Here is a 24,013-nt window from a genome sequence, read left to right as displayed (position 1 = left end):
GAAGGAAAAAATGAGTGAGCCTTGAGCCAAAAAGAATGGATAAACTGAACAATTTACAGTCATTCGAAACATATTGAAATAAAATTTGTTGTCTTTTATGTTTTCATTTGATCATTTTGGTTGCAATTACTTGCTTCAGTGTCTTATCTCTTATCTCTGGTTGCACCGTTTGTGTGCGTGTGTGTGTGCGTGTGTGTGTGCGTGCGTACGTGCGTGCGCGCATGTGTGTGTGTGTGTGTGTGTGTGTGAATAACCATAATTCTAATATCTTTGTTTTCTAGAGATGGCCACGGCAAAATATCTGTCTTTGTTGTGAAGATGGTCCTAGCAACCTTCTGTGGAGGGAAAATTCTGGATAAATTAAGATGTAAGCAGCATTTGTTGTTTCACTTGGAATAGTCCAAAATGATACATTTCACCACAACCATACATGTGGATTCAAGATCACGCACTCAGTGTGAGTAGTTACTCGATTATAATCTCAGAATAAATAAGGTGAGCAAGTTTTCAGTTTACTAGAGGAAGTCTCTGAATCCATCATATTCTACTCATTTCACGAGTATATCACAAATCATCACCTTTAAAGAGACCTCCAAAACGGCATATTTGTTCAACCGTTAACATTGCACCGTCAAAGAGAGAAACCATTTTCCACACTTTAGATTGCTCATAAAATTGGAAAAACACCGTGTCAATAGTATAGATTTGTGAAAAAATATGACATTTGCCAAATTCTGACGGAAGAGGTTTCGCTGCCAGATTAAAGGTTCATTCAACTCTTTCATTTACTTTTATTTTGAAAGGTGCCAACATCATCTCCTGGCTGGTAAACAGTCAAAGCGTGGGATGAATTCCTTGCTGTTCGTGTTTTTTAAACAAAATGATTTGAACAGCTGCTTGTCTTCTTCAATTTGTTTCCCTCAATCAGTGGGCTAATTGCACTGTGTGTGATGCTGTAAATAGCTGGCTGCGTTGGAAGCTGACAATTTATTTTGATTGGTTTGTTTGATATCGCTCCACAGATATTTTTTCATTAATATCCGATCCGGCGGGAATCATGCTGTATACGCAGTTTGACCAATTCCTGAGGGAGATTCTCAAGCTGCCCATGGCTGTCTTTGAAGGGCCGTCGTTTGGCTACACGGAGCAAGCGGCCAAGAGCTGCTTCATGCATCAGGTCAGCGTTCAAAAATGCAATCCCAATATTGTCCAGTTATGTATTTTTACATATGTGATGGGGTGGGGTCACAAGTCGACTCAAGTCTGATTGTGAGGCAAAATACAATAGCCATTTCGGAAGCGATCTCAAGTCACAACAAAGAAATAAGTGTTGACAGAACTATTATCCACTACATTGCCCCCCAACTACTTCCTCCCCCAACTTAAATATAGATTTAAAAACAACTCCCCCCCTTCACTAACACTTGGTTTGCATTGTGAGCAGAAAAAGGTCTCGCTCAACATTTTCCTGGACTCGTTGATGTCAGACCCGGCTCCTCAGTGTCTGGTGTGGTTACCCCTCATGCACCGGCTTGCCAATGTGGAGAACGGTAGGTGGCACAACAAATAGAGTGGAAAAAAACTCAATCCATTTTTAGCCACTAGTCCACCTTCCATTTGTTCAGATTGTGAAAGTATATTCCCCTAAGAATTAATGAAAATGGAAATGAGCAGTCCCTGTGTGTGCATGGTGGTGCATGGTTCACACGCCTGCCTCTCAGGTTTGATGTATGGCTACCACGAGGCGATTAAGATGTAAAATATAGTGTACAAGAGAAATGTTCAATTTTAGGGACAGATTTACCCCAAACGTGCTTGAATTCGGAGTCCTGCAATCCTTTTCTTACTGTATTCATAACTGGATAGCTTTCCGTGTGGAAGTTGTTCTTTACACCATAACCCGAAGTCATAACCCAGTCACGGCATGAGCAAATGCATACGCCTGAACACAATGACCTATGAGGACCTCACATGCTTTATCTCAGTCCTCTGCGGGTCATACTCTAGTCTTGATCAAATGTGAGGTGACAGTGTTTGTTGTTATTCCTTGTGAGCATTTGTGAGTACAGTGTTTTGGAGGCTTTTCGAACAAGTCTTCTGAGGTTTTGTTGTTATTCGGGATCGCTGCTTTTATGAATGAATCACAAAAATACAGTAACTTTACAAAATTAATTGGTTCTGGAAGAAATTTCTTAAGTAGAAAATGTCAGTAGAGACGCGTTTTCCATATAAATGCCTTAATCCGTTCCAAGCACCTCCAAATTCAGATATAAATGTTTTCTAAGGCATACAAATGCATAAAAATATGTAACAAATACATTTTACAATTATTGCACAATAAATAAGGGCGGCCCGGTAGTCCAGTGGTTAGCACGTCGGCTTCACAGTGCAAAGGTACCGGGTTCGATTCCAGCTCCGGCCTCCCTGTGTGGAGCTTGCATGTTCTCCCCGGGCCTGCGTGGGTTTTCTCCGGGTGCTCCGGTTTCCTCCCACATTCCAAAAATATGCATGGCAGGCTGATTGAACACTCTAAATTGTCCCTAGGTGTGAGTGTGAGTGGTTGTCTGTTTCTGTGTGCCCTGCGATTGGCTGGCAACCGATTCAGGGTGTCCCCCGCCTACTGCCCGGAGACAGCTGGGATAGGCTCCAGCACCCCCCGCGACCCTAGTGAGGATCAAGCGATTAGGAAGATGAATGAATGAATGAATGATAAATGAGAGTTGTGCATAATGTAAAAAAAACTAAGAAGAGAGGAAAGAATAAAAATGATGTTCATTTAACTTTTAACTGCGTCCTCATCGTTTTTTGCCCTCTTTAGTGCATGTTCTCTCTCAGAAGTGGTTTTTGCCTGGCGTTTTGCAAACAACTGATCCAAGGGCGTTTGCTTTTGTCAGCTTTTAACAGTCCTTCGAAAATGTCCAAGGCAACCATCAGCATAGTGAGCGATCGCCGGACTGGTGAACACTTTTTCTGGGTGATTCCCATTTACGTAAAACTATCGGAATGCCTCATGGCCCGATGGTCGAATGACAAGGATGTTGCATAGACACATATCTACCTATTAACATGCATAGACACATATGGTAGAGGTCCCTCATAGCCAATGGGATGCCATTATGATGCTCGGTAATAGCCAATGGCAGAGCAGCTATAAGTATGTTGCGTTCAGGAAACTCGGAGCTATGACTAACAGTCCATACTGCATTTTTACCTATTGTATCTTTACATTTATTTTGTAAGAAGAGGCAATATTTTCCTGTTGAGGCGTTTCGTATATTTTGTATGAAGAGACGTTCGTCAGTAGAGGTACCACTGTAGATGGATTTTAGGGGCCTTATACGACCCCCCGCCCCCCACCTCCGCATTTAAATTCACTCTCTATGGCCCCCTGGAAAGCTTGAAAAAATTTGCCCAGTCACCAATATCACTGAACAATACAGAATTGAGTAGACTCTGATATCCTAACGGGACCCACAAAAAAGTCTCAAGGACCTAATACCTGGAATCGAACATCAATTTGAAGCAGCCATTTGGTGCTTGCGCACAAGGGAATTAATTCTCCTAAATGAGCCCTGAAGCAGGTGGCCTCGACAAATGATCAACGTTAAATTGTGATCATTTTCAAATATGGAGCATGGAGCACAGCGTAAAATTTTGGTGATCATTTTGTGGATTTTCAATGAAAAATGGAGCGCGAGTGCCCCCTGACCCTTGCTCAGTTCTTTCATTTGGTTTTGAACTTGCATGGTGCGCCTGATCAAATACTCTCTCGGCTTGAAGTCCCGAACCCTGAGCAAGATCTTATCTCACCTCGCGTATCCTTACTTTATAAACAAGTCTTCTATTCAACGTACAATGCACGAATATCTGCGTTTTATACCGCATCTATTTCTGCATGTGTGTTCTTCCCCCCCCTGCAGTCTTTCACCCGGTCGAGTGCTCCTACTGCCACACTGAGAGTATGATGGGCTTCCGCTACCGCTGCCAGCAATGTCATAATTACCAGCTCTGTCAGGACTGCTTCTGGAGGGGGCATGCCAGCGGTCCCCATAGCAACCAGCATCAAATGAAGGAGTATACATCATGGGTAAGGAGTTGGGAGGGGGAGAAGGAGGAGGTGTGTCTGCAGCCGGACCAGTCAATGCGGCTATTTGTGCACCATGACGTAAGGGTTGCACTCAGCCCCTATTTGTAACCAGCATCTCTAGTGGGCTTTTAGAGCAGTTTAGTGTACTCCTGGTGTCGTCTGCTCATAGAAATCCCCGGCCAAGAAGCTGTCTCATGCCCTCAGCAAGTCCCTGAGCTGTGCATCCAGCAGAGAGCCTCTTCATCCCATGTTCCCCGACATGCCGGAGAAACCTCTCAACCTCGCCCATATTGTGTATGTTCTTCTTCATCTGCTTCTAAGTTATTTTCTACACTTTGCCCACCGACTAGGACCGCTCACTGCCTCCTCTAAGTCTGATTCCAGTCAATCCCATGGGTCAACGAATCAATGAGGCTTAATTGCAGCCCAGGGAGTGATTGCAATCTCCAACAATGTCGCTCCTGTTGCCTTCACTTGAGATTTTGTGTTTTTGTGTGAGAGTTTCTCTGGTGATCAGGTAGCTGCCCCAACAGAAATAGTCTGAGGGAGCCAAAATGCTCCCATGACAATTAAGTAGGAAATCCCACTCAAAGTGAACCTTCAGATTAATGGGATACTTTTTTTTCTGGTACGATACAGAATTTGACTTGGTTGTTAGAAAAATGTATAACTTGAATCAGATGGAATTTTAGCATACCACCCCTCCCCTAGCCTGATCAAAGTCGGCAAAGATGCGATTATCCTGAGCAATTATCCTTTGGTGCGCTGTGTATTCAGAGTAATTTTTCCTCCTCGAATCGTTCGCAAAAAGGTCGAGCGCTCCGATCGTGACGTAAAACAAAACGATTGCCATTAAGGAAGTGACCTGAAGTTTGCAATACTGCACTCCTGGAAGACAAAAACAAAAGGTGAACTCAAAATTTCAAGGCAACAAACTTCGATAAAATTTTAAGTTGGGCAATTTTAAATAAATATTTTAGGGTTTGCTGTTGTGAATGTTGGTTTTCCCATAAATGTTTACAAAACTGTTGTCCCTCGTACTAGCCACCTCACCCCAACTTAAAGGTGTAAGTAAAAACAACTCACCAAATTGTGTTGGAGCAAACGGTTTTCTTTGGTGCACTTGCTACTACTGTGGCTATATATGTCAATAAATTCGTCCATCTTAAATGACTTCACCCCCAGGCCCCCCCCAAAAATACAAGTTGCGTTTGTTACAGCGTACCGTGCAGTAATCGAGGAGCAACTGGTTTGTCGGGAGTGTGTCTGCTGGGGGATATCAAACAGTCCTGCTGCCGTAAGGTTGCGCTTATTTACACTAGAGTGGTTTAAACTGATTGGCCGTTCATTTTTACCGTGTTGTCTGTCAGAGTTCTTGTCGCCATCTAAACTCTGAAAACTGTTGTCTGTGAAACTGGTTGTGTGTTAAATCTTGATGTCAAATACCCCCTAGTTTTTACGACCAACAACATTTCAACTTCAGACAAAATGTCGGCTCATCTCATGAGACCAAAACTATAAGATATGGTTTTTGTCTGTGTTTTTCTATGATGTCGTCGCATAAGGATACAAAGAAGGAAAATGTGATGATAGGTGCCATTTTGTGAGTTATGCCTGGGAATGTTCTCATTTACCCTCAGGGCATTCAATCAGTGGCAACTCTTTTGATTGTTTTGAATTTTGTGAGTCGATCATGAGCCAAATGCGGCAGCCAGTCACACCTTCCCAAAATAAATATGCGCACTGTATTTCAGAAACAATGTTCCCCTTGGATCATTTTTGTGCCAAATATGTCTTATAGACAAGTACTACATTGGCACCATCTTGTGGCATTTTGGTACCAAGCAACTACATTGAAGTGAGGGGAGGTGTTTCATTTTGTCAGCCGATGGCCAGGTTAAATGCAAAAGTAGTGCTTTGTAGCCATCCTTTTAAGAGTGGCGCATCAATTTGGGATTTCGGCCTTTGTCCCATATCCCTCAGGAATAGTGGGGGAACACAATAATTGCTAAATCTTGCCGTGGTAGACTTAACATGGTTGAGTGAGGAAAAAAAACCCAAAAACCAAGAGTTCCAACACCATACCAGGCTTTTCTGGTTTCATTTTTTTGATTTAGCTGGTCACTGCCTTATTTTGAATCCACTGCAAGTGAACTGTAATGTCCAACCAAAGTGAGAATAAGTCATGGCAACAGCACATTTATTTGAATTCAGGCCATATTTTGATGGGTCGTTATTCAACACACACACCACCACGCCACAAAGTTTCATGGCAAAGATTTTCACCATTAGCTGGCCTTTACTCTTTTATCCAGAAAAAAAACCCCACCAGTATGTTAAAGGTTATCTCTGTGCTGCTGGTGACTTTTCTCTTTGTTCTCTACTTTGCTCTCTCTAGAGACACGTGGTGAGTGTTCTTTGATTCTTTCACACCTCCCAAAATGTGTCTCTTTGAATCACGGTGTACTTTTTGTTCTTCTAATCCTTTGTGATCACCCACCACTCACTCACCCACTCACACTTGAGCAGCAGCTAACTTTTTTTGCTCGTCTGTTCACTTCACTGCATGTCATTGTTCTTGGTGCTTTCTTCATTATAATATTTCACATCACATTCACGTTTGGGGGTTGAAACCAATCCTTGTCTCCCTAGGCCACCAAGACCAATGAACGTCCCCAGTGAATATTCGTTTTCCAATTCAATGCCAACATCAGGGAACCCGTACTCCACCAAAAAGTGAGTACAACAATGGATGTCTTGGATTTTTCTAAGAGATCTGTACAGCTTGGAGTGCTGCCAGCGGACTCCAAACAATTGTTAGTGTCCTTATGTTGCCTCCTCTTGCTGAAAGTTCAGAGTTTGCCTTACAGCAGGAGTCATGATATCGCTCAACATCTGTTGAGAGGCAGAGGGTAAGTGACACACTGTGTGAGAGTGCTCTCATGCATGTGTGTGTGCACTAATAAGGGTAATGAATTATTTTTTAAAAGTGAAAATAGTGGCACTTTAATACCTGACACATACCAGTCATGGTTCAGACCATGTGTTGCACGCTTTTTTCCTCTGTTAATGTTGAGCCTTGGTTTCACCACACTGTAATTGTATAACATATTTTCCCACATATGCTCAGGAGAATGCACATGAGGGGGTGCACACTTTTGCAACCACATGACATTTGTTTTTTTAACTTCTCTTTTTTTTTTCAATTGAGTTGTACGGGCTATAGGTCACATTAATGCTTGAAAAAAAATATTGGTCTAATGTTTTCTACATCCCCCAAAAATATTTGCTTTCAAAAATTACATTTGATGGGTTTGGTGTACAAGTAGAAATACTGTATAATACTGGCTCATCCAAAAAGTGGTTAGGTTTTTTTGTTTCTTTTCTGAATGTGGAGTATGTAACAAACAAGTGTTTGAGTTCACTCACATCTCCATTCAATATGAATGGAACACTTCTCTCTTTCACAAATGGAAAAAAAAGATGAAGTGACGAGTGAGTGGTATTCTATACTTTATTGAGCATGTCAGAGCATCTGGACACTGTTCACACAGGCTGCCAAGCAATTCATAATATGTCAAAACCCACACAACCAAGACTGACAGTGCCAGGTTCTGGTCCCAAACATCAGACTGGAATTCCAAGGTAAAGTAGGATCAGTCATAGTTAATGCAGTGTACTGAAAGATTGCTCACAGTTGTATGTAGTGAACCGCACCATTGGACCAGAATGTTCCCATAATAAACATTCTACTTGCAGCTCATTGTTTTGGTTTAACACTTGGACACTGACATTTCGGTCATCATAGGATTCAGCCAGAAAAATCAACAAAGCTGGGCAACTCGAATGGCCGTAATACTTCCACGTAGGCCCAATAAGTCTAAACCTAAATTTTCTTGTTGAGGATCATTATATATGTATGTATTTATTTATGAATTTAAACCTTCATTTATTTAGAGCAGTTTCTCATTGGCAATTCAAAAATGCACTTTTGGAGGAATTGCGACCAAAAGTGGAATGCCCTGAATTGAGACATATTTTAAATATTCCCATCAAACATGAGCTAAACATTAGCTCATAGCAAAAATAGTTTTTCACTGATTGCCATTTTTGGATTTGTGTAATTTGGCCCACATTCTACATCAACCAACATGTCCACAGTGGGGAAAAGGAGCTAATTTGGGAGTTTAATAGCTGTCACAACTGCGGTTGCTAGCTTGCGTGCGCGCTAGCACGAACCTGAAACTGACGTGACTATGCACGCCAGCCAATGTTCCCTTGGAACATTCCCATTATGTGCGCCACCTGTGCTTTCTTTACCTTTACAAGAGGGAGCCCATTGTTTTGTAGTTGAATGCTCAACGTATCGAATGAAACCACATGCTTGTTTAGCTTAGTTAGCTCTCTGGTGGGAACTGACCTTGGATAATGAATACTGACAGATTTCTCAAGGTTTTTTTCCTCATCAACTGTTTTAGTGGCCTTAGGAGTTTCATAATAATAATGCAATTTATTTATAAGCGCCTTTCAAGACACCCAAGGAACAAAAACAATAAAACACAGAACGGGTTGCGCAGTGGCAGCCAGACGCTCCAGCGTTCACTCAACCCCGAAAGTCGGAAGAAACAACAGGGGAGGGAGAGGGGAAGAAAAAAAACACGCAAGAAAAAAACATTTTGAGGATAGTTTGAGTTGGGCATTAAATGGGATTAGGTAGTTTTGGAGCACTACATAGATGCGTGTAGTGTTTAAACTGTGCATGCGACGTGTAGTGTGTCTGCAAGGCATGTCCTTAATCACGCCGTAGGCTTTCATCGGCACACATAATGTGGCCTTGTTCCTCTTCAGTCACCCGTGAATGGCTGCTTTTCAGGCGTCTCCTCAAATCTCTTTTTTTTTTGTTTTTTTCTTCCCGTATGCCTTTGTGCCGGCCCTCCTTTTGTCACCCGTGGTATGTCATGTTTTTTTTTTTTTTTTTTTGGTTGTCTGTTATTTACTTTGTTTATGAACTCCTGCACGCGTCCAGGTTACACTGCAACCTGGATGCAGTTGACAGACTCGCGGACGAGCACATTCTCATTGGCCTCTATGTGAAACTGCTTCAAAACAACCCCAAAACATGGTTAGTGGGTGTGATCCTGTGTGCCCTTCTCTGAATAACCTGACTGTCTGAAAACCATGAATGAGTACGACAAGGATTTTTTTTTCTTACAACCACCAAAATAACATACGTTTGAAAGTAGCCCAAAATATTTGGGAAATGACAGAGTGTTTATTTATTTATTTTTCACCACTACAATGGATTTGAAATGAAAGGTATCAACTTTAAATTATAGGCTTTCAATAGATGGCATTCACCCTCCAGAAAATATGGCGATTCATGTGGAAAATGGGTGTGGGGAAAATTAAGTAAAATTATTATTATTTTTTGCAATGCTATAAGATTCATTTTGCAATATTATAAAAATGTATGTTAGTATGGAATAAATATAAAGTATATAAATAAATAAATAAAGTTGTAATTCTATCAAGTTACCTTTTTGTCCCCAGTGTAACAAGATCTTCACAACAGTTCTCATGCTACCACAGCAATGCATTTATATGGTGGCCTTCACAAATATATGATTTTACTCATATAAGATGACAACTGTTTTTAAAATCCATCTTTAGCGTAGATTTCCGACTTCATTCTCTTGATGTTTATTTTTCTTTTTTTTTTCTTTCAAAAAAATCTGCCTTTATCTCTGAAGATCCTTTTTTTCTCAAAAAATATGGCTTTAATAGTTTTAGTAAGCTGCTTGTTTTTTACTGTGCTTTTAAATGTTGTATTTTTTTAATTATGTCAAGCACACTGAGTTACCTTGTGTATGAAATGCTTCATATAAACAATGCTGATTGCCCTAAAAGAACAGCTCTATTTGCCTGAGATTTAAATTTGTCATGAAAGAGTTAGACTTTTGTTCTCGCAAAACAGATATTTGTATAACACATTTATTTTAGTATTTTATAAAAAGAAAGATTTTGACTATATTCAAAAAATATTACTCTATTTTTGTAAAATGTATTTCTTTTTTCTCAAAAAGCAATCCTCCTGATTTTACAAATTTATATTTGGAAAATTAGGACTTTGTTTTCTTGCCAATCCAATGATTTATTTATTTTTATTAAAAAATCAGATTTGATCCTTATTTTGTTCCTCAACAGATATGCTTTAAGATGATCAAGACTTTTGTTTCAAAGAATATTGCGGCAACTTTTTTCTCTCAGTGTATTTGTATGTGTGTGTGTGCGCACGTGTGCGTGTGTGTGTGTGTGTGTGTGTGTGTGTGCACGCGCGCGGTCTAGGGCAGATTAAATAATGTTAGAGCGTAGTTCTCCATCTAGTGGGAAATTAGGTAAAATCTGCTTCAAATTGAAGGCGACAGCATTTTTGGCCCATGTTGCGTTTTCAGAATACTCATGATTGCATAACCGCAAACACTTGTGACAGATTATCTTTTGCTGCGAGCTGATTAATGCTCAGATTTCTGAATGGTTTGTGCCCATATACTGTAACATTCAAAAGCGGTTTGCTGCATTTTGCATTGACTGAAATGTTTTTATTGTAAAACAGGTTATGTAATCTTTCTTTCTCTCTCTCTCTCTCTCTCTCTCTCTCCCTCTCTCTCTCTCTGTTTATTTGCACACTCACCAACAACATAAAAATAGATGCCTGCGCGTGCACTAATATGTCTGCCCGCTTCTTAATGGAAGTGGTCTACACTCTTATGTCTGCAGGAAAATTAAATTAGTAACTCAGGGTAAAAATCTGTCTGTGTGTGGTCATGTGAGTGTTTTCTTGTCTTATTCAGTTCTTCCATATGTTGTTGTTTTAAATCTGTACATCATTGTGTATTCTCAGTGTTACATTTTGAATGCCATCTCTATTTTCCTCACCATCAGTTTACTGGAGAGCAGCAACCATCAAGACGAGGAGCACAGCCTCATTGCCCGCTACGCCGCTCGCCTGGCTGCAGATGCTGCAGTGAGAAACATGAACATACACTGGGGAAAGTCATTATTTCATCCCTTGCAAATTTATACATTTGCTCACTTACCAAGACATAAACAGACTCCAATTTGATGTTTGTTCTTCGATTGTATCACAGACACGATATCTGTCGAGAAAACACACATCGTAAGTGAAGTATTTGATCCCCGAAAATTTGGGTCCAGAGACCGCATCCAGGGGAGACATTTTTCAAAGAACACCTTATAATCCTGATAACAATTAAACATACCTATGATGCCATTCACGATGGAATTACTCGATTCTCAAATAAAAGTTGTCATGTTACAGGAACGATTCGTACTTTATAGTGGAAAAAAATTGTGTAGTGTTATGACAACAGTTGAACAAAAAGTAATGTTTTGGCAGGATAAAAAAAGTCCTATTTTCCCACGATAAAGTCACAAGAAGAAAGTGATGTTTCTAAAAATGGATTCTCGTAATGTTCTGCTTTTTATTCTGGAAAAGGCATCTTTATTCTCTAAAAATGAGGACTCTATTCTTGAAAAATTCTGCCTTTGCTCTCAAAACAACTTTCCCCTAGAATGACATAGCCTTTCGATCGAACAAATGAATAGATAAATAAATGAACGGCTTTATTCTTCAAATCCCCGCAAACCTGTCGACCACCGGCAAGAAAACTTGCCCGCTGTTCATATTGACATGAGTTTCCCCACCAAATTAAGATTTGGGTTTTAATTGGTGAACAAATACTTATTTCGCTCAATAAAATGTTTCATATAGTGTGTTTTTTTTTCCCCACATTGATGTTGTCTATTACCATAAATCAACCACAAAAAGCGGATTTCTTTGAAAATGAGCAACAAAACTCAACTGGGGATCCAATCATTCTTTCCCACAATGTACTTGAAGTGACTTGGTGCACTTGATGTTCTTTTTGTCTCTTATCGTTGATGTGAACCAAACGGAGGCGTTGACACAGTGCCTCTGCTTCAGGCTCAACAGCAGCAGCACAGAGTCCCCGCAGACATGCCGTCTTCTCTCGATGCCAACAAACAGCAGAGGCAGCTCATCGCCGAGCTGGAGAGTAAAAACAAGTGAGGCACTGAACGCCCCCAGCTGGCCTTGTTGATTTTCTTTGGCGTCACGGCACCTGAACATAGTTGAGGCTTGGCCATACAGACTCTCAAGCTATTTCTTTTGAACCTAAGATGTGATAATCATGGTCAAAGCTGGTATGTTTTCTGTCCTGTAATGTATTTGCACTAATGGATTCTCCAACATTTTTCCGGCAACCCCAAAAACGGCATGGTTGTTGAGCTATGAACATCGCGAGAAAGTACAAGCCATTTTCAGCACCTTGGGTTGGTCAGTAGTTTGTAAAAACAACCACGTGGTGATTGACTAAAATGATTGAAATTTGAAAAATATGAAGCTGGCCGTTTTTGGACATATGGGGTTTTTCGACCAGATGCCAGCAAGACTTTCGCAGCTTAATCTTTGAGATGCTTAACTTTCACCTTCGCTTATTCATAGAACACTTTAGAAAACAACATGTATCATATCTTATGACTGATTATAATCACAAGTTTTCATTTTCAATACAGAACTTATCATGGGAACGTAACACAAAACTGAATACAATTGGTAATTTCACTTGAGAAAAGTACAATTAATGTAGATTATTTTATGACACTATATCTCAACCTGGGTTCGATCGAACCCCAAGGGGTTCAGTGAATCCGTCTCAGGGGTTTGACAGAGCCTCTGTCATTGAGGTTAAGACGCACCCGACTCAACATGTCGATGACACGCCCGCTGCACATGATCACATAACGTGGCTTGTCCAACCAGTGCTGCGAGAAATTTAGTTCGCTTAGTCGTCAATGTGTAACTGTCGTGATAGTATGTTCTGTAATTTTGGGGGGGGATTTTTTTCAATACATGCTAACTATGTCGAGCAAAAAAAAAGAAAGTGGTCGGACGAACAAATACAACATGGATTCACATGCATCACGGAAAGTGATGGGACTCAGCGTCCTATCTGCATGATTTGTTATGCCAAGTTGAACAACTCAAAACTGAAGGAACACTTCTTGAATTATATTTTTATTTTTCTCTAATGAAGGGTTCGGTGAATGTGCCTATTAACTGGTTGGGTTTGATACTCCAACAAGGTTAAGAACCACTGCTATAATGCTTTTTAATTTTTATTTAATTTTTAACTTCTGAACATAGTGTAGACTTAAAGCACGTGGAAATTCCACCTTTAAAGCCCTGACAATCATTAGAGTGCTGTACATGAATATTTGATTGTTCAGCCAGGAAATGGATGGATGGATAGATGTTCAATGAAATCTTTTCCCCCCTCAAAATCCCCCCCGCCCCCCTCACATGTATGATAATATGTTTATTTGAAGTGTTCACAGTGCATGAGTCTCCAGGCAATGTTATCGCCGCCACCCAGCCAGGTCTATAAAATTGCACATTCCTCCATCAGTCATGCCGGCAGGAGCTCCCCTTGACCCTCTTAACAGTCATTAGCTCTAAATCACACTACTAAGAAGGGGACTCTAAGGGATGCAGTGTGCGATAAATTGAAGACTTTTTTCTGAAGTCTCTTTGTGCGTGTCACACAGAGAAATCTTGCAGGAAATTCAACGACTGCGCCTCCAGCATGAAGAGGCCTCGCAGCCGCCGCCTGACAGGGGTCAGCAGAACCCAACACTGCTGGCTGAGTTACGACTTCTCAGGTAAGCTGGACACTCCATCCACCACAATACTTTAAAGGGGACAGAGCACATACATTATTTTGAAAGCTGAGTTGAAGTGCTTGTTTGGTCTCCGGAGTGGCTACTCACCTATAATGTGTAAAATGAATTACAAAACAACAACAAAAAAAGAATGACTGAAACAAATCATTTGTGAGGTGCTTAGTTCAACAAAATGTGAGCTTTTCTGAGTTTTTCAGGATAGTGAGGTAACACTGGGACTAATTTACATACTACCACCCCCTTACTGAGTTTCTCCGCTCATGACTCGAAAGCTAGGCGTGGGGAAGATTAGCCATTTTCAAGCAACAGTTGAACTTCACGGAAGCACTGTCCTGTTAAAGCCAAAAGATCAGCAGAACTGTGTTGTTACTCTAGCACAAATTAGCATTAGCTAACTCAGTTTTGAGTGTGAGCCTTTGATAACGCGCACATACTCGAATGTTCTGTGAAGTTGTGGAGAGTGTTTGTGTTTCCAAATGTGTCTGCCTCATGTGCCACATGCACACATCTGCACACAAATTGTTCCACCAAATGTTACTCGCTGACTTGCCAGTGAAGTGCTACATCCACCAGTGAAAATACAATCGATGCTTTTGCTGTGTTTATGGATGTTATGGACTTGGGTGCACTTTGACACCTTGGCCCTCAGAGTAAAGAATGCTGTACTGTACTTGCATTGGCACCCCCTCGCAAGGCAGGGGTAGTGTGAGCAGTGGTTTATTTGCATGTAACTGGACCGCCTCCTTGCTCCGTGGAGCATGTGCCAGACATTTTTGCAAGACAAGGAAAACAAGCAGCAACAACAACAAAAAAGTGCTCCTTCATTGATCCTTTACTAACCATTTGCATGAGTGGAACACACCCCAAAACATAAATGTTATGTTTATGTATGTTTATTTTTAACCATAAAAATTAAATAATACGATGTGCACCATATGCGGTAATTCTGTGCCATGAAAAAATTGCGGGTGGGGGGGGAGTAAAGAAAGAGTTAAGTGCAGATTGGAACTGCTTGACTTAGTCTGTGTGGATGTGACCTTATGGTGTCATCAATCTGTACCTTTTTTTCCCCTTGTCAGGCAACGCAAAGATGAGCTTGAGCAGAGAATGTCGAGTCTGCAGGAGAGTCGCAGGGAGCTCATGGTGCAGCTGGAGCAGCTAATGATGCTTCTCAAGGTAGCGCAGACAAGAGCCCTCCATCTTTTTTCATGGCTTCTTCCAGTCACTGCGCTGTGAACTCGAGGCGAACGTTTTTATACATTGTGTTCCATGTTGAAAAGCTATACTTGAACTAGCATTCAAATTGGGCCATTTTGTGTTTCATTTTCAGATAGTGTCACATAAGAGATTACCCTAGCATTATATAAAAAATCTGCTCCATAGTCAGATTTATAATCATAAATATGGATGCAACTGTACAGGCAAAATCTAAGTAAAACCTCAATCTGTAAGGATAACCATGCACCCATTTTCTTCTGTACATACGCTCAATAGGGCCATGGGTGAGCTGGTGTCCATCCCTGCTGATTTTGGAAGGGGTTGATGAGCTGAAGATTGTTTTTGACAATTCTTTTTTACCCCGGTTTCCTCCAATATTGATGGCAGGTTAATGGACCATTCAAAATTGTCCCAATGTGTGCGTGTGAGCGCGGATGGTTGTTTGTCCCTGTGTCCCCTGCCATTTGCTGGCAGCCGGTTCAAGGTGTCCCTCGCCTACTGCCCGAAGACAGCTGGGATATGTTCTAACATGCCCCATGACATTTGTGAGAATAAAGCGGATCAGAAAATCGATACATGGAATTTGCAGTTAAATCAACAATATTGAAGCAAAAAAAACCCCCAAAATATACTACTTGTAGATGTTTTCCCACAATTACAAAATTATATAAATTTAATTTAAAAAATGTAGGAGTCATTTAATTTACAAAAGCGTGTGGGTAGCCCAACAACCTGCAGACGGTGTTGTGCGCACACAAGCCTCTTTCGTGTTGCCTGTCAGTTGTAATTTCTGTCTTTTTAGCCTAGCATTATTTAGAGCCATATCAGAGGCGGAAGCGTGTCCTGAGTGTGAAGGTATTCTGCAAAAGCAACTTTTACTGTCCAACAAATAGTTGTAGACACACCAGAATCTGCATTATCTTTGTTCATATGCGATTGCCATGTCACAGTTATGATCCAACTTTGCTGATGCTGCAATTTTGTGGTTCCTTCACCAGTACCCGAACCCTTGAAATAAGACTGGTGTCAGTCTGATACCGATACCTAGTATCATACTCGCCCATCCGTGGTTTCCAGTGACTATGCTTAACTGGTGGAGATGCTGTGCTAATGCTGTGTTATCATTTGTAGAGTAGATGTGATTGTTTCTTATTATCAGTACAAATCAAGAATATTGATAATTGGCTGATTGTCCACATGCCCTCCACATAAGCAAAATTCGAGCAGAGCTGTAGGGATCAATTCCTGTATTTTTCAACACAATTACATGCACAATTCCAATCAACCAGGCACACATAAGAGACTGTTACTTTCTCTAAAAGTGAGGAAACAACATGAAATAATCATTTCATCTTGTCCCAACTTTCATTTAGTTTGAGAAAGATGTACTACAACTTATGTGTTGTTGTGAATTGCAGACTCAGGGTCCCGGCTCTCCACGCTCGTCCCCCAGTCACACCGTCAGCAGGCCCGTTCCCGTGCCCATTCACTCTGACTCAGTCGGCACCACCCCGACTCACACACCTCAGGACTCTCTCATGGGTGTGGGAGGCGATGTTCAGGAGGCCTTTGCTCAGGGTAACGCAGCTCGGTTCCATACCAAAAACACGACAAAATGGTAAGACGTTATGAGGGCAATATTTTCTTCACTTCTCCAAGGTCCCAGGAGAAATTTGAGAAACGACCTCCTCATCGCTGCTGACTCCATCACCAACACAATGTCATCGCTGGTCAAAGAGTTGAATTCAGGTACAACTATGGTTGGAACAGATTTAGTCAACAAAAAACATCAAAACTGTTTTAGCCACATGTACATATAACTTTATAAATACTGCTATTATAATTCATATTTATTCAGTAATTCTTAATCTGTTTCAGAATTTGGGAAAAAAAACAGTACCACATTAAGAAATTACAGTTGCCTTAAATATCAAACAAGCAAAACAAATGATGTGACACCTTATGAATCATGTGACAAGCACTCACCTTTTTCCTAAAGCTTTTTGATCTTTAAAAATATAAAGTCGATACTTCAGCGTATTATATTTTCCTGTTTTTATTTTGTTAATACGGCGAGAGCAGCAGTTCTACAATTTGAAATTCCATTCAAGTTCACCACATAACACACAAAAGCTCTTGAATTTATGCTAGCACCACTAACTTTAGCCTCGAGCTAGGCAGCAGCCCATTTGCACCAAGTGTGATGTAGAAAACTTTCAGCTATGAAATTTATCACAAGCAAGTTACATGTTCAGCGCAAGATATTGCGTCGAACTGTGTGTGTTATTGTTGTGTGCTGCTGTTTAGGGGTTGTGGCAAAAACGTCAAAGTCGCTTCTGTTATTTAACAGATTCCTAATTTGTTTGTGCAAATGTGTTTGTCAATTTGCAGTAATGTGCTGTTTTGGAATCAAGGGATGAAAATTGAAAAATACTTTTTTTTAACCCGGTTCATCGGTTCACCCACAAACTTTAATCGATTAGTAAAGTAATCGTTAGTCGCATCTCTTCTATACTTGATGTTCTTTGTTCACTCAAAATGCAAAGATTTCTGTCAAATGCCCTCTTCTCTCTTAGAGGGCGGCAGCGAAACTGAGAGCACTGTGGATTCCGACCTCGGCCGCGGCGACACGTTTGCAGCAACAGCAACAACCTCAGATCCCTTCCTCAGTTTCAAGCCCAGGATCGCCTCTGCAGAACATGAAGACATACATTACAGGAATGACCTGGAGCGCCAGCTGGAGGACGAGCTCAAGTTCGAGGAGCTCATGAAGCACAGGCAGGAACCGGACAAAGCCTGCATGGTGAGATCTCCTTTTCCAAACGGCAAGTGTGGCCAGAAAATGGCAACCCGAAGAGTGCATTTCTTAATTTGGTGGCAAGGCTGTTATTTACTCAACTGTTGAACCAGAAGTATGCTCGGGATAGTTTTATGTTGTTTACACTTACTTACTCAATGTGATTATACAAAAGAAAATAGGGTTCTAATCTGCTATGTATGGTATTGATTGCTGTTCACTTTTTGTTACAGATGACACTGCAGCAGTGATGGCGGGGATCCTGGACACTGGTGAATACGCACGCCACAAATACTATCCCCCAAACCCCCCCAAAAAAAACAATAATTCTAATGTATGCGTTTCAAAATCTTACCTCACCAATTTGATTTAGCTTTCAAATATAAGGCTCTAAAATTCTTGTATCAAAGATTTCTTTTTATGATTGACATTGAGAAATTTGAGACTTTTTAATTCAATTTTTTAAATGAAACAATACTGTTCTATGTCATGTTGTGTGAAGGCATTGGACCTAAAAAAAGCAGAGAGGCAGAAGAACCAGGGAGTACTAACGTGTGCGTGCGTGTGTGTGTGTGTGTATGTATATATACAGTATATATATATATATATATATATATATATATATATATATATATATATTAGAGCTGTCAAACGATTAAATTATTTAATCTAATTAAAAATGCAACTGGGGCGGCCCGGTAGTCCAGTGGTTAGCACGTCGGCTTCACAGTGCAGAGGTACCGGGTTCGATTCCAGCTCCGGCCTCCCTGTGTGGAGTTTGCATGGAGTCTCCCCGGGCCTGCGTGGGTTTTCTCCGGGTGCTCCGGTTTCGTCCCACATTCCAAAAACATGCGTGGCAGGCTGATTCAACACTCTAAATTGTCCCTAGGTGTGAGTGTGAGTGCGAATGGTTGTTCGTTTCTGTGTGCCCTGCGATTGGCTGGCAACCGATTCAGGGTGTCCCCCGCCTACTGCCCAAAGACAGCTGGGATCGGCTCCAGCACCCCCCGCGAGCCTAGTGAGGATTAAGCGGCTCGGAAGATGAATGAATGAATGCAACTGTTATAATTAACTCAAATGAACTAAAAAATTAATCGTGATTACTCACACATTTTTTATCATTTCTGAATTCCTTTTACATTTTTTGTCCTATTTTTCCCCCATTTTAATGCTCTCATCAACATGGAATCATGAATCAGTTTTCTATGTGCCAAATGCAAATATTTACTGAAATAACAATTTCGATTTTCAATTTTACATGGACATTTTTCACTTGGTGCAGTTATTCACACATAATCTCTCACACAATATTACTGTCCATCAACGGTGAAAAAAAATATTTTGTCACACAACAGCTTTTTTATGAAATCAAAACAGAACAATATAACATTATAAAGTGCACATCTAAGCCTATAGTGGATTTAAACCATGGTTGCATACTTCGTTTTTCTCAAGTTTGCTTTCAACACAGCAGTCTGTTTCTGTATGTTTGTTGAAGAATATTTTTTTATTATTTATTATTTATTTATTAATTATGTGCCGCTGTATTCAAAACTGCCGGCCATACAAACAAGCACACGCACTTCCCCCGTGCTGCAGGGGCAAACCATTCTGAAAGGGGAGCGGGGTTCACTCCCCCTAACACACTCAGGCTATGTTGATTGTGTTGGTCCTTCTTGCGCGGAAGTCTCTGTACGGTTTTGTGAAGACCTCATTTCGAATGACTACACTTGGTTCGATGACAACACTGGAGACGTTTGATTTTTGCTAGGTCGCTACCACTGTAGCGCACTGTCATTGTCAGACGAACACAGAGAATCTCCACCCGCTCTATTTATATGGACACGGAACGCTGTAACCTTCCACACAAAATAGTTCCAAACAAGTAACAATCGCGTCAGTGGCATACATCTATATCTGTATGATACACACAGAGAGAAGAACAGGTAACTTTGGTCTTGTCAGTGGAGCAATCTGGCAACTTTTAAAGTAAACTTTCCATTCATAAACTCTAAGTATCCGTTTTCGGTGTCTCCGCGCTGCCATGGCTGGCAAAACGGACATGGGCGTGGACTTCTGCAGCGCGCTTGTTGTTTTGTTTCTGGTGTTATATATATCTATATATATGTAGATATATCTATATATATCTATATATCTATCTATATCTATATATTTATATAGATATAGATATAGATATAGATATAGATATAGATATACAGTAGATATAGATATAGATATAAAAATCCTCATCTCACCCCTTGGGTGGTGTCCGTCCCTCATTCAGCTCGGGTCCTCTACCAGAGGCTAGGAAGCTTGAGGATTCTGCGCAGTATCCTTGCTGTTCCCAGCACTGCACATTTCTGGACTGAGATGTCCCATGTTGTTCCCGGGATCTGTTGCAACCACTCATCTAGTTTGGGGGTCACTGCCCCGAGTGCTCCGACCACCACAGGCACGACTGTCACCTTTACCTTCCAGGCTCTCTCCAGCTCCTCTCTGAGCCCTTGGTATTTATCGAGTTTCTCGTGTTCCTTCTTTCTGATGTTTCCATCATTTGGGACCACTACATCCACTACAACGGCTTTCCTCTGCCCTTTATCTATGATCACGATATCTGGTTGGTTCGCCATTACCATCTTGTCAGTCTGGATCTGGAAGTCCCACAGGATCTTCGCTCTGTCATTCTCCACCACCTTCGGAGGTGTTTCCCATTTTGAACTTGGGCTTTCCAGTCCATACTCCGCACAGATGTTTCGGTAGACTATGCCAGCCACCTGGTTATGGCGTTCCATGTAGGCTTTCCCTGCCAGCATCTTACACCCTGCAGTTTTGTGTTGGATCGTCTCAGGTGCCTCTTTGCACAACCTACACCTTGGGTCTTGTCTGGTGTGGTATATCTGGGCCTCAATGGCTCTGGTGCTCAGGGCCTGCTCCTGAGCAGCCAGGATGAGTGCCTCTGTGCTGTCCTTCAGGCCAGCACAGAGGCACTCTGTGTATGTGTATACACACACACACACACACATTTATGTCCAGCAATTGGCTGGCAACCATTTCAGGGTGTCCCCCGCCTACTGCCTGAAGACAGCTGGGATAGGCTCTAGCACAACCTTATGACAATAAGCGGATCAGAACATGTATGAAGATATAGAGTATGTCATGGCTAAAAAAATTATGGTATGCTTGACATGGAAATGTTGAATATTATTACACCCGGTGATCCCATTAATGACAAAATTGTGTTCTTGTTGGCAGGGCAAGCAATATCAAAAGCAACAATAAGTGACAACACTGGACGCAACGACACTGGCCTGGATTCTATAGCATAGAATATACATTTGTGTAAAGAATCTATATATTTTTAACCAACCTCATGGTTAAGGTGAAACTGTGAGCCAATGAATAAATCAAGAGATTAATAATCACCGCACGCTCTACTATTATTATACCACAGGTGCCACATCAACCATGTGCTTAGTTTTTTGCTGTTGTTTGTTTTCATTTGTCTTGTTAAGCCAATGTAGAAATGTACTGTTTTGTGTCTGTGTCTCATATGATTTTTGATCCAATACAATTACATTTGAGTTGTATTTTCTTAAATGCACAGTGCCAAACTGGTCAGACTTTACGACTACATTGGAACCTCGGTTTTTGTGTGTAATCCTTTCCAAGTAGTCAGAATATTTTCTTTAGGAAATTAATCTGTTCTTGCCATTCCAAAATTGTATACATAGATAAAACTAGCAATCTGAAATACAAAACAATGGTGAAATGAAATGAATATGTGAATATTAAACTTCACTTGTAGCTCTATTGTAGACCTTCATACCTTGGGCACACAAAGAACTGAGGTTCCACTGTACTGTCTTTCAATTCATTTTTACACTTATTGTCATGTTGTATTTGAAACCTTTATTCGATGCGTTAGTGATGATAATAATAATACACTCTGCCTTAGCTTCTTGGATGACATTTCAGTGGACTTCAGTCAAGCCATCCTTCAAAGGAGCATGTAGCAAACTTTCAAAAGCAATGTGAGTCCTTTTCTCTTCACTGGGAAAAAAATCATAGTAAAATCTAAGATGTAGTTAAACAATGTAATTACTGTCATGTGATAATTACAGTTATTTCCGCTCATAGTGACTACTACTTAACGACAGATGGGGAAGCATTCGATTGCAATCTGTCATGTCAACCTGGAGTTAAAACCAAAGCAAAATATTGTTGACAATACTTTGAATGCTTATTCATCAAAACACAGTCCAAGATCATTTTGAATACAGCGTGTGTGGTAGGACACTGCGCTTGTTTTTGTGGCTGCACTTTTGATTAGCATCAGATTTCAAATGGGCCCAGCAGTTTACTCCTAAAATGTTTATGTGTGAACATTGATCTGAGAGAAGTAAACAGTTACTACTGTTGTTTGTTTGTTTTTGTTGGTTTTTTGTGATCTGAGGGGGCACTTATTTCTCCCGATCAGACCCGTGACTAATTTAGGTACATAATTTATGGAAGGCACAGCCAGTATTTAAGTACTAAATAACATGATCAAAAAGGAAAAGTACGGTAAGTGACTTGAATTCATTGGAAAAGACAATTGATGTCGCTATGTGGGTGCTACTCTTTTGGTCAGCAACAGAGTTTAAATGGGCTCAGCAACAATTGTGCTCATGACCTGAATTGATGACACTCATTACCTGTTAGTTATTATTTTTATTTTATTTTATTTTTTTACCCAATTGGGGAAACCGTCTTTATTTAAGGGAGATGTTTACCTCGTAACTCATTTGAGCATGGCATCTATTGGGAGCACAGATACGATATGTGGGAATCATGTCAATTATAGAATATTAGAACAAAATTTGGCGAAAAGACTTGAATTCATCCAAAGGACTCTTGATGTGTTTCGATAAGTGCTGCAGAGTTCCAATGGCATCAGCATTAAACTGAAACAGTAGTGTCCATCCATACGAAGTGAGATAATTCCAGCTACTATCCTGCATTTTCTGTTGGATGGTATATTTGGCTCAAGATGGGCAGTGTCTAATTGTGGTGGCCACTTGTTGAGGAATTACTGTAAATTATGTAAATTAGTCATTTTAAAAAGAGTAACCAAATTCATGTTCAGCACTACACAGTTTATAATCAGATTTCTAAATTAATGCTGCCCTTTCTTTTGTAATTGTTTCATGTGCTCCACTCGCATTTAAGTCAGTGTAAACTGTTAGATTTGCCTGCTGTCTATACAAGTGTGAACGTAAGCAGGATGTCGTGAGCGGATCGAGGGAGCTGAATTGTATTTTGGTTACTGCAGTGGAAAGAGGTCAATAAAAAGAGTGTTGCAAAACGCTGCTCGACCTCTCCTTTCACGTGACATAAAATAATGAAACGTGGTGTACAGTCTATACTAGTTTGGCCTTACCACAATGTTCTTGCTGTTTTTTTATTTTTTGCATAACAGCGATGCATAATAAAGTGTTGACATCATACTATAACTCTTACCCGGGAACTCCTTTTTATTTCATTTCAAGCACGACACACTTCACTTGAGCTCCTCTGCCCCAGCAGTGCGCATTTATTAACTGTCGTAAACGCACTGCAATCTGTCTGTATATTACACACTACTGCTCCCTAGTGTTCAATTTGAATCCCCCATCCCATGTTTTCAAACGTAATATAAAAAACACATGTAGTGCAACATATTTTTTTTGTACTAAACTATCAAGGACAGCGGCCCAGTGGTTAGTGCGTCGACCTCACAGTGCAGAGGTTGGAGTTTTTGTGTTCTATCCAGACCTACGTGGGTTTTCTGCGGATACTCCGGTTTCCTCCCACATTCCAAAAACATGCGTGGCAGGCAGATTGAACACTCAATTGAACATAATACAATACAATACAATACAATACAATGCATGCTGATTTATATGGTCCCGAGGTGTGAGTGTGAGCGCGGATGGTTGTTCATCTGTGTTCATCGCAACCGGTTCAGGGTGTCCCCCGCCTCCTGCCTGAAGACAGCTGGGATAGGTTCCAAGCACCCCCCACGACACTTGATGGATAAAGCGGATCGGAAAATGAATGAATGAACTATCGAGGACATATTCAAAAGTTAAGTTGTCACTTAATTACAT

At 40.8% G+C, this 24,013-nt stretch overlaps 1 protein-coding gene across 8 annotated transcripts in view; it reads left to right on the top strand.

The window, feature by feature from the left end:
* The window catches only part of dtna (dystrobrevin, alpha), a 37,826-nt gene extending 14,593 nt beyond the window's left edge, over positions 1-23,233 (top strand). For 2 of the 8 annotated variants that reach the window (XM_052088443.1, XM_052088437.1), the window contains exons 5-21: positions 282-367; positions 1,023-1,177; positions 1,445-1,550; positions 3,921-4,087; positions 4,257-4,381; positions 6,740-6,823; positions 6,946-6,999; positions 9,114-9,209; positions 11,030-11,111; positions 12,093-12,193; positions 13,736-13,849; positions 14,950-15,046; positions 16,507-16,666; positions 16,748-16,837; positions 17,665-17,891; positions 18,119-18,157; positions 21,138-23,233. In XM_052088443.1, coding sequence (XP_051944403.1) covers positions 282-367; positions 1,023-1,177; positions 1,445-1,550; positions 3,921-4,087; positions 4,257-4,381; positions 6,740-6,823; positions 6,946-6,999; positions 9,114-9,209; positions 11,030-11,111; positions 12,093-12,193; positions 13,736-13,849; positions 14,950-15,046; positions 16,507-16,666; positions 16,748-16,837; positions 17,665-17,891; positions 18,119-18,136 — 1,762 coding nt within the window. In that variant the 3' untranslated portion in view covers positions 18,137-18,157; positions 21,138-23,233. Of the gene's footprint in view, positions 1-281; positions 368-1,022; positions 1,178-1,444; positions 1,551-3,920; positions 4,088-4,256; positions 4,382-6,739; positions 6,824-6,945; positions 7,000-9,113; positions 9,210-10,938; positions 11,112-12,092; positions 12,194-13,735; positions 13,850-14,949; positions 15,047-16,506; positions 16,667-16,747; positions 16,838-17,664; positions 17,892-18,118; positions 18,158-21,137 lie in introns of those variants that run through there. The other 6 variants (XM_052088438.1, XM_052088439.1, XM_052088441.1 and 3 more) reach the window with 6 other exon arrangements.
* Positions 23,234-24,013: the final 780 nt, after the last annotated feature.

The sequence above is a fragment of the Hippocampus zosterae genome, chromosome 15 (assembly GCF_025434085.1).
Source record: "Hippocampus zosterae strain Florida chromosome 15, ASM2543408v3, whole genome shotgun sequence".
In the NCBI taxonomy this organism is placed as follows: Eukaryota; Metazoa; Chordata; class Actinopteri; order Syngnathiformes; family Syngnathidae; genus Hippocampus; species Hippocampus zosterae.
Note: the sequence above shows the minus strand (reverse complement) of the source record. Positions and strands in the feature narration are given on the sequence as shown.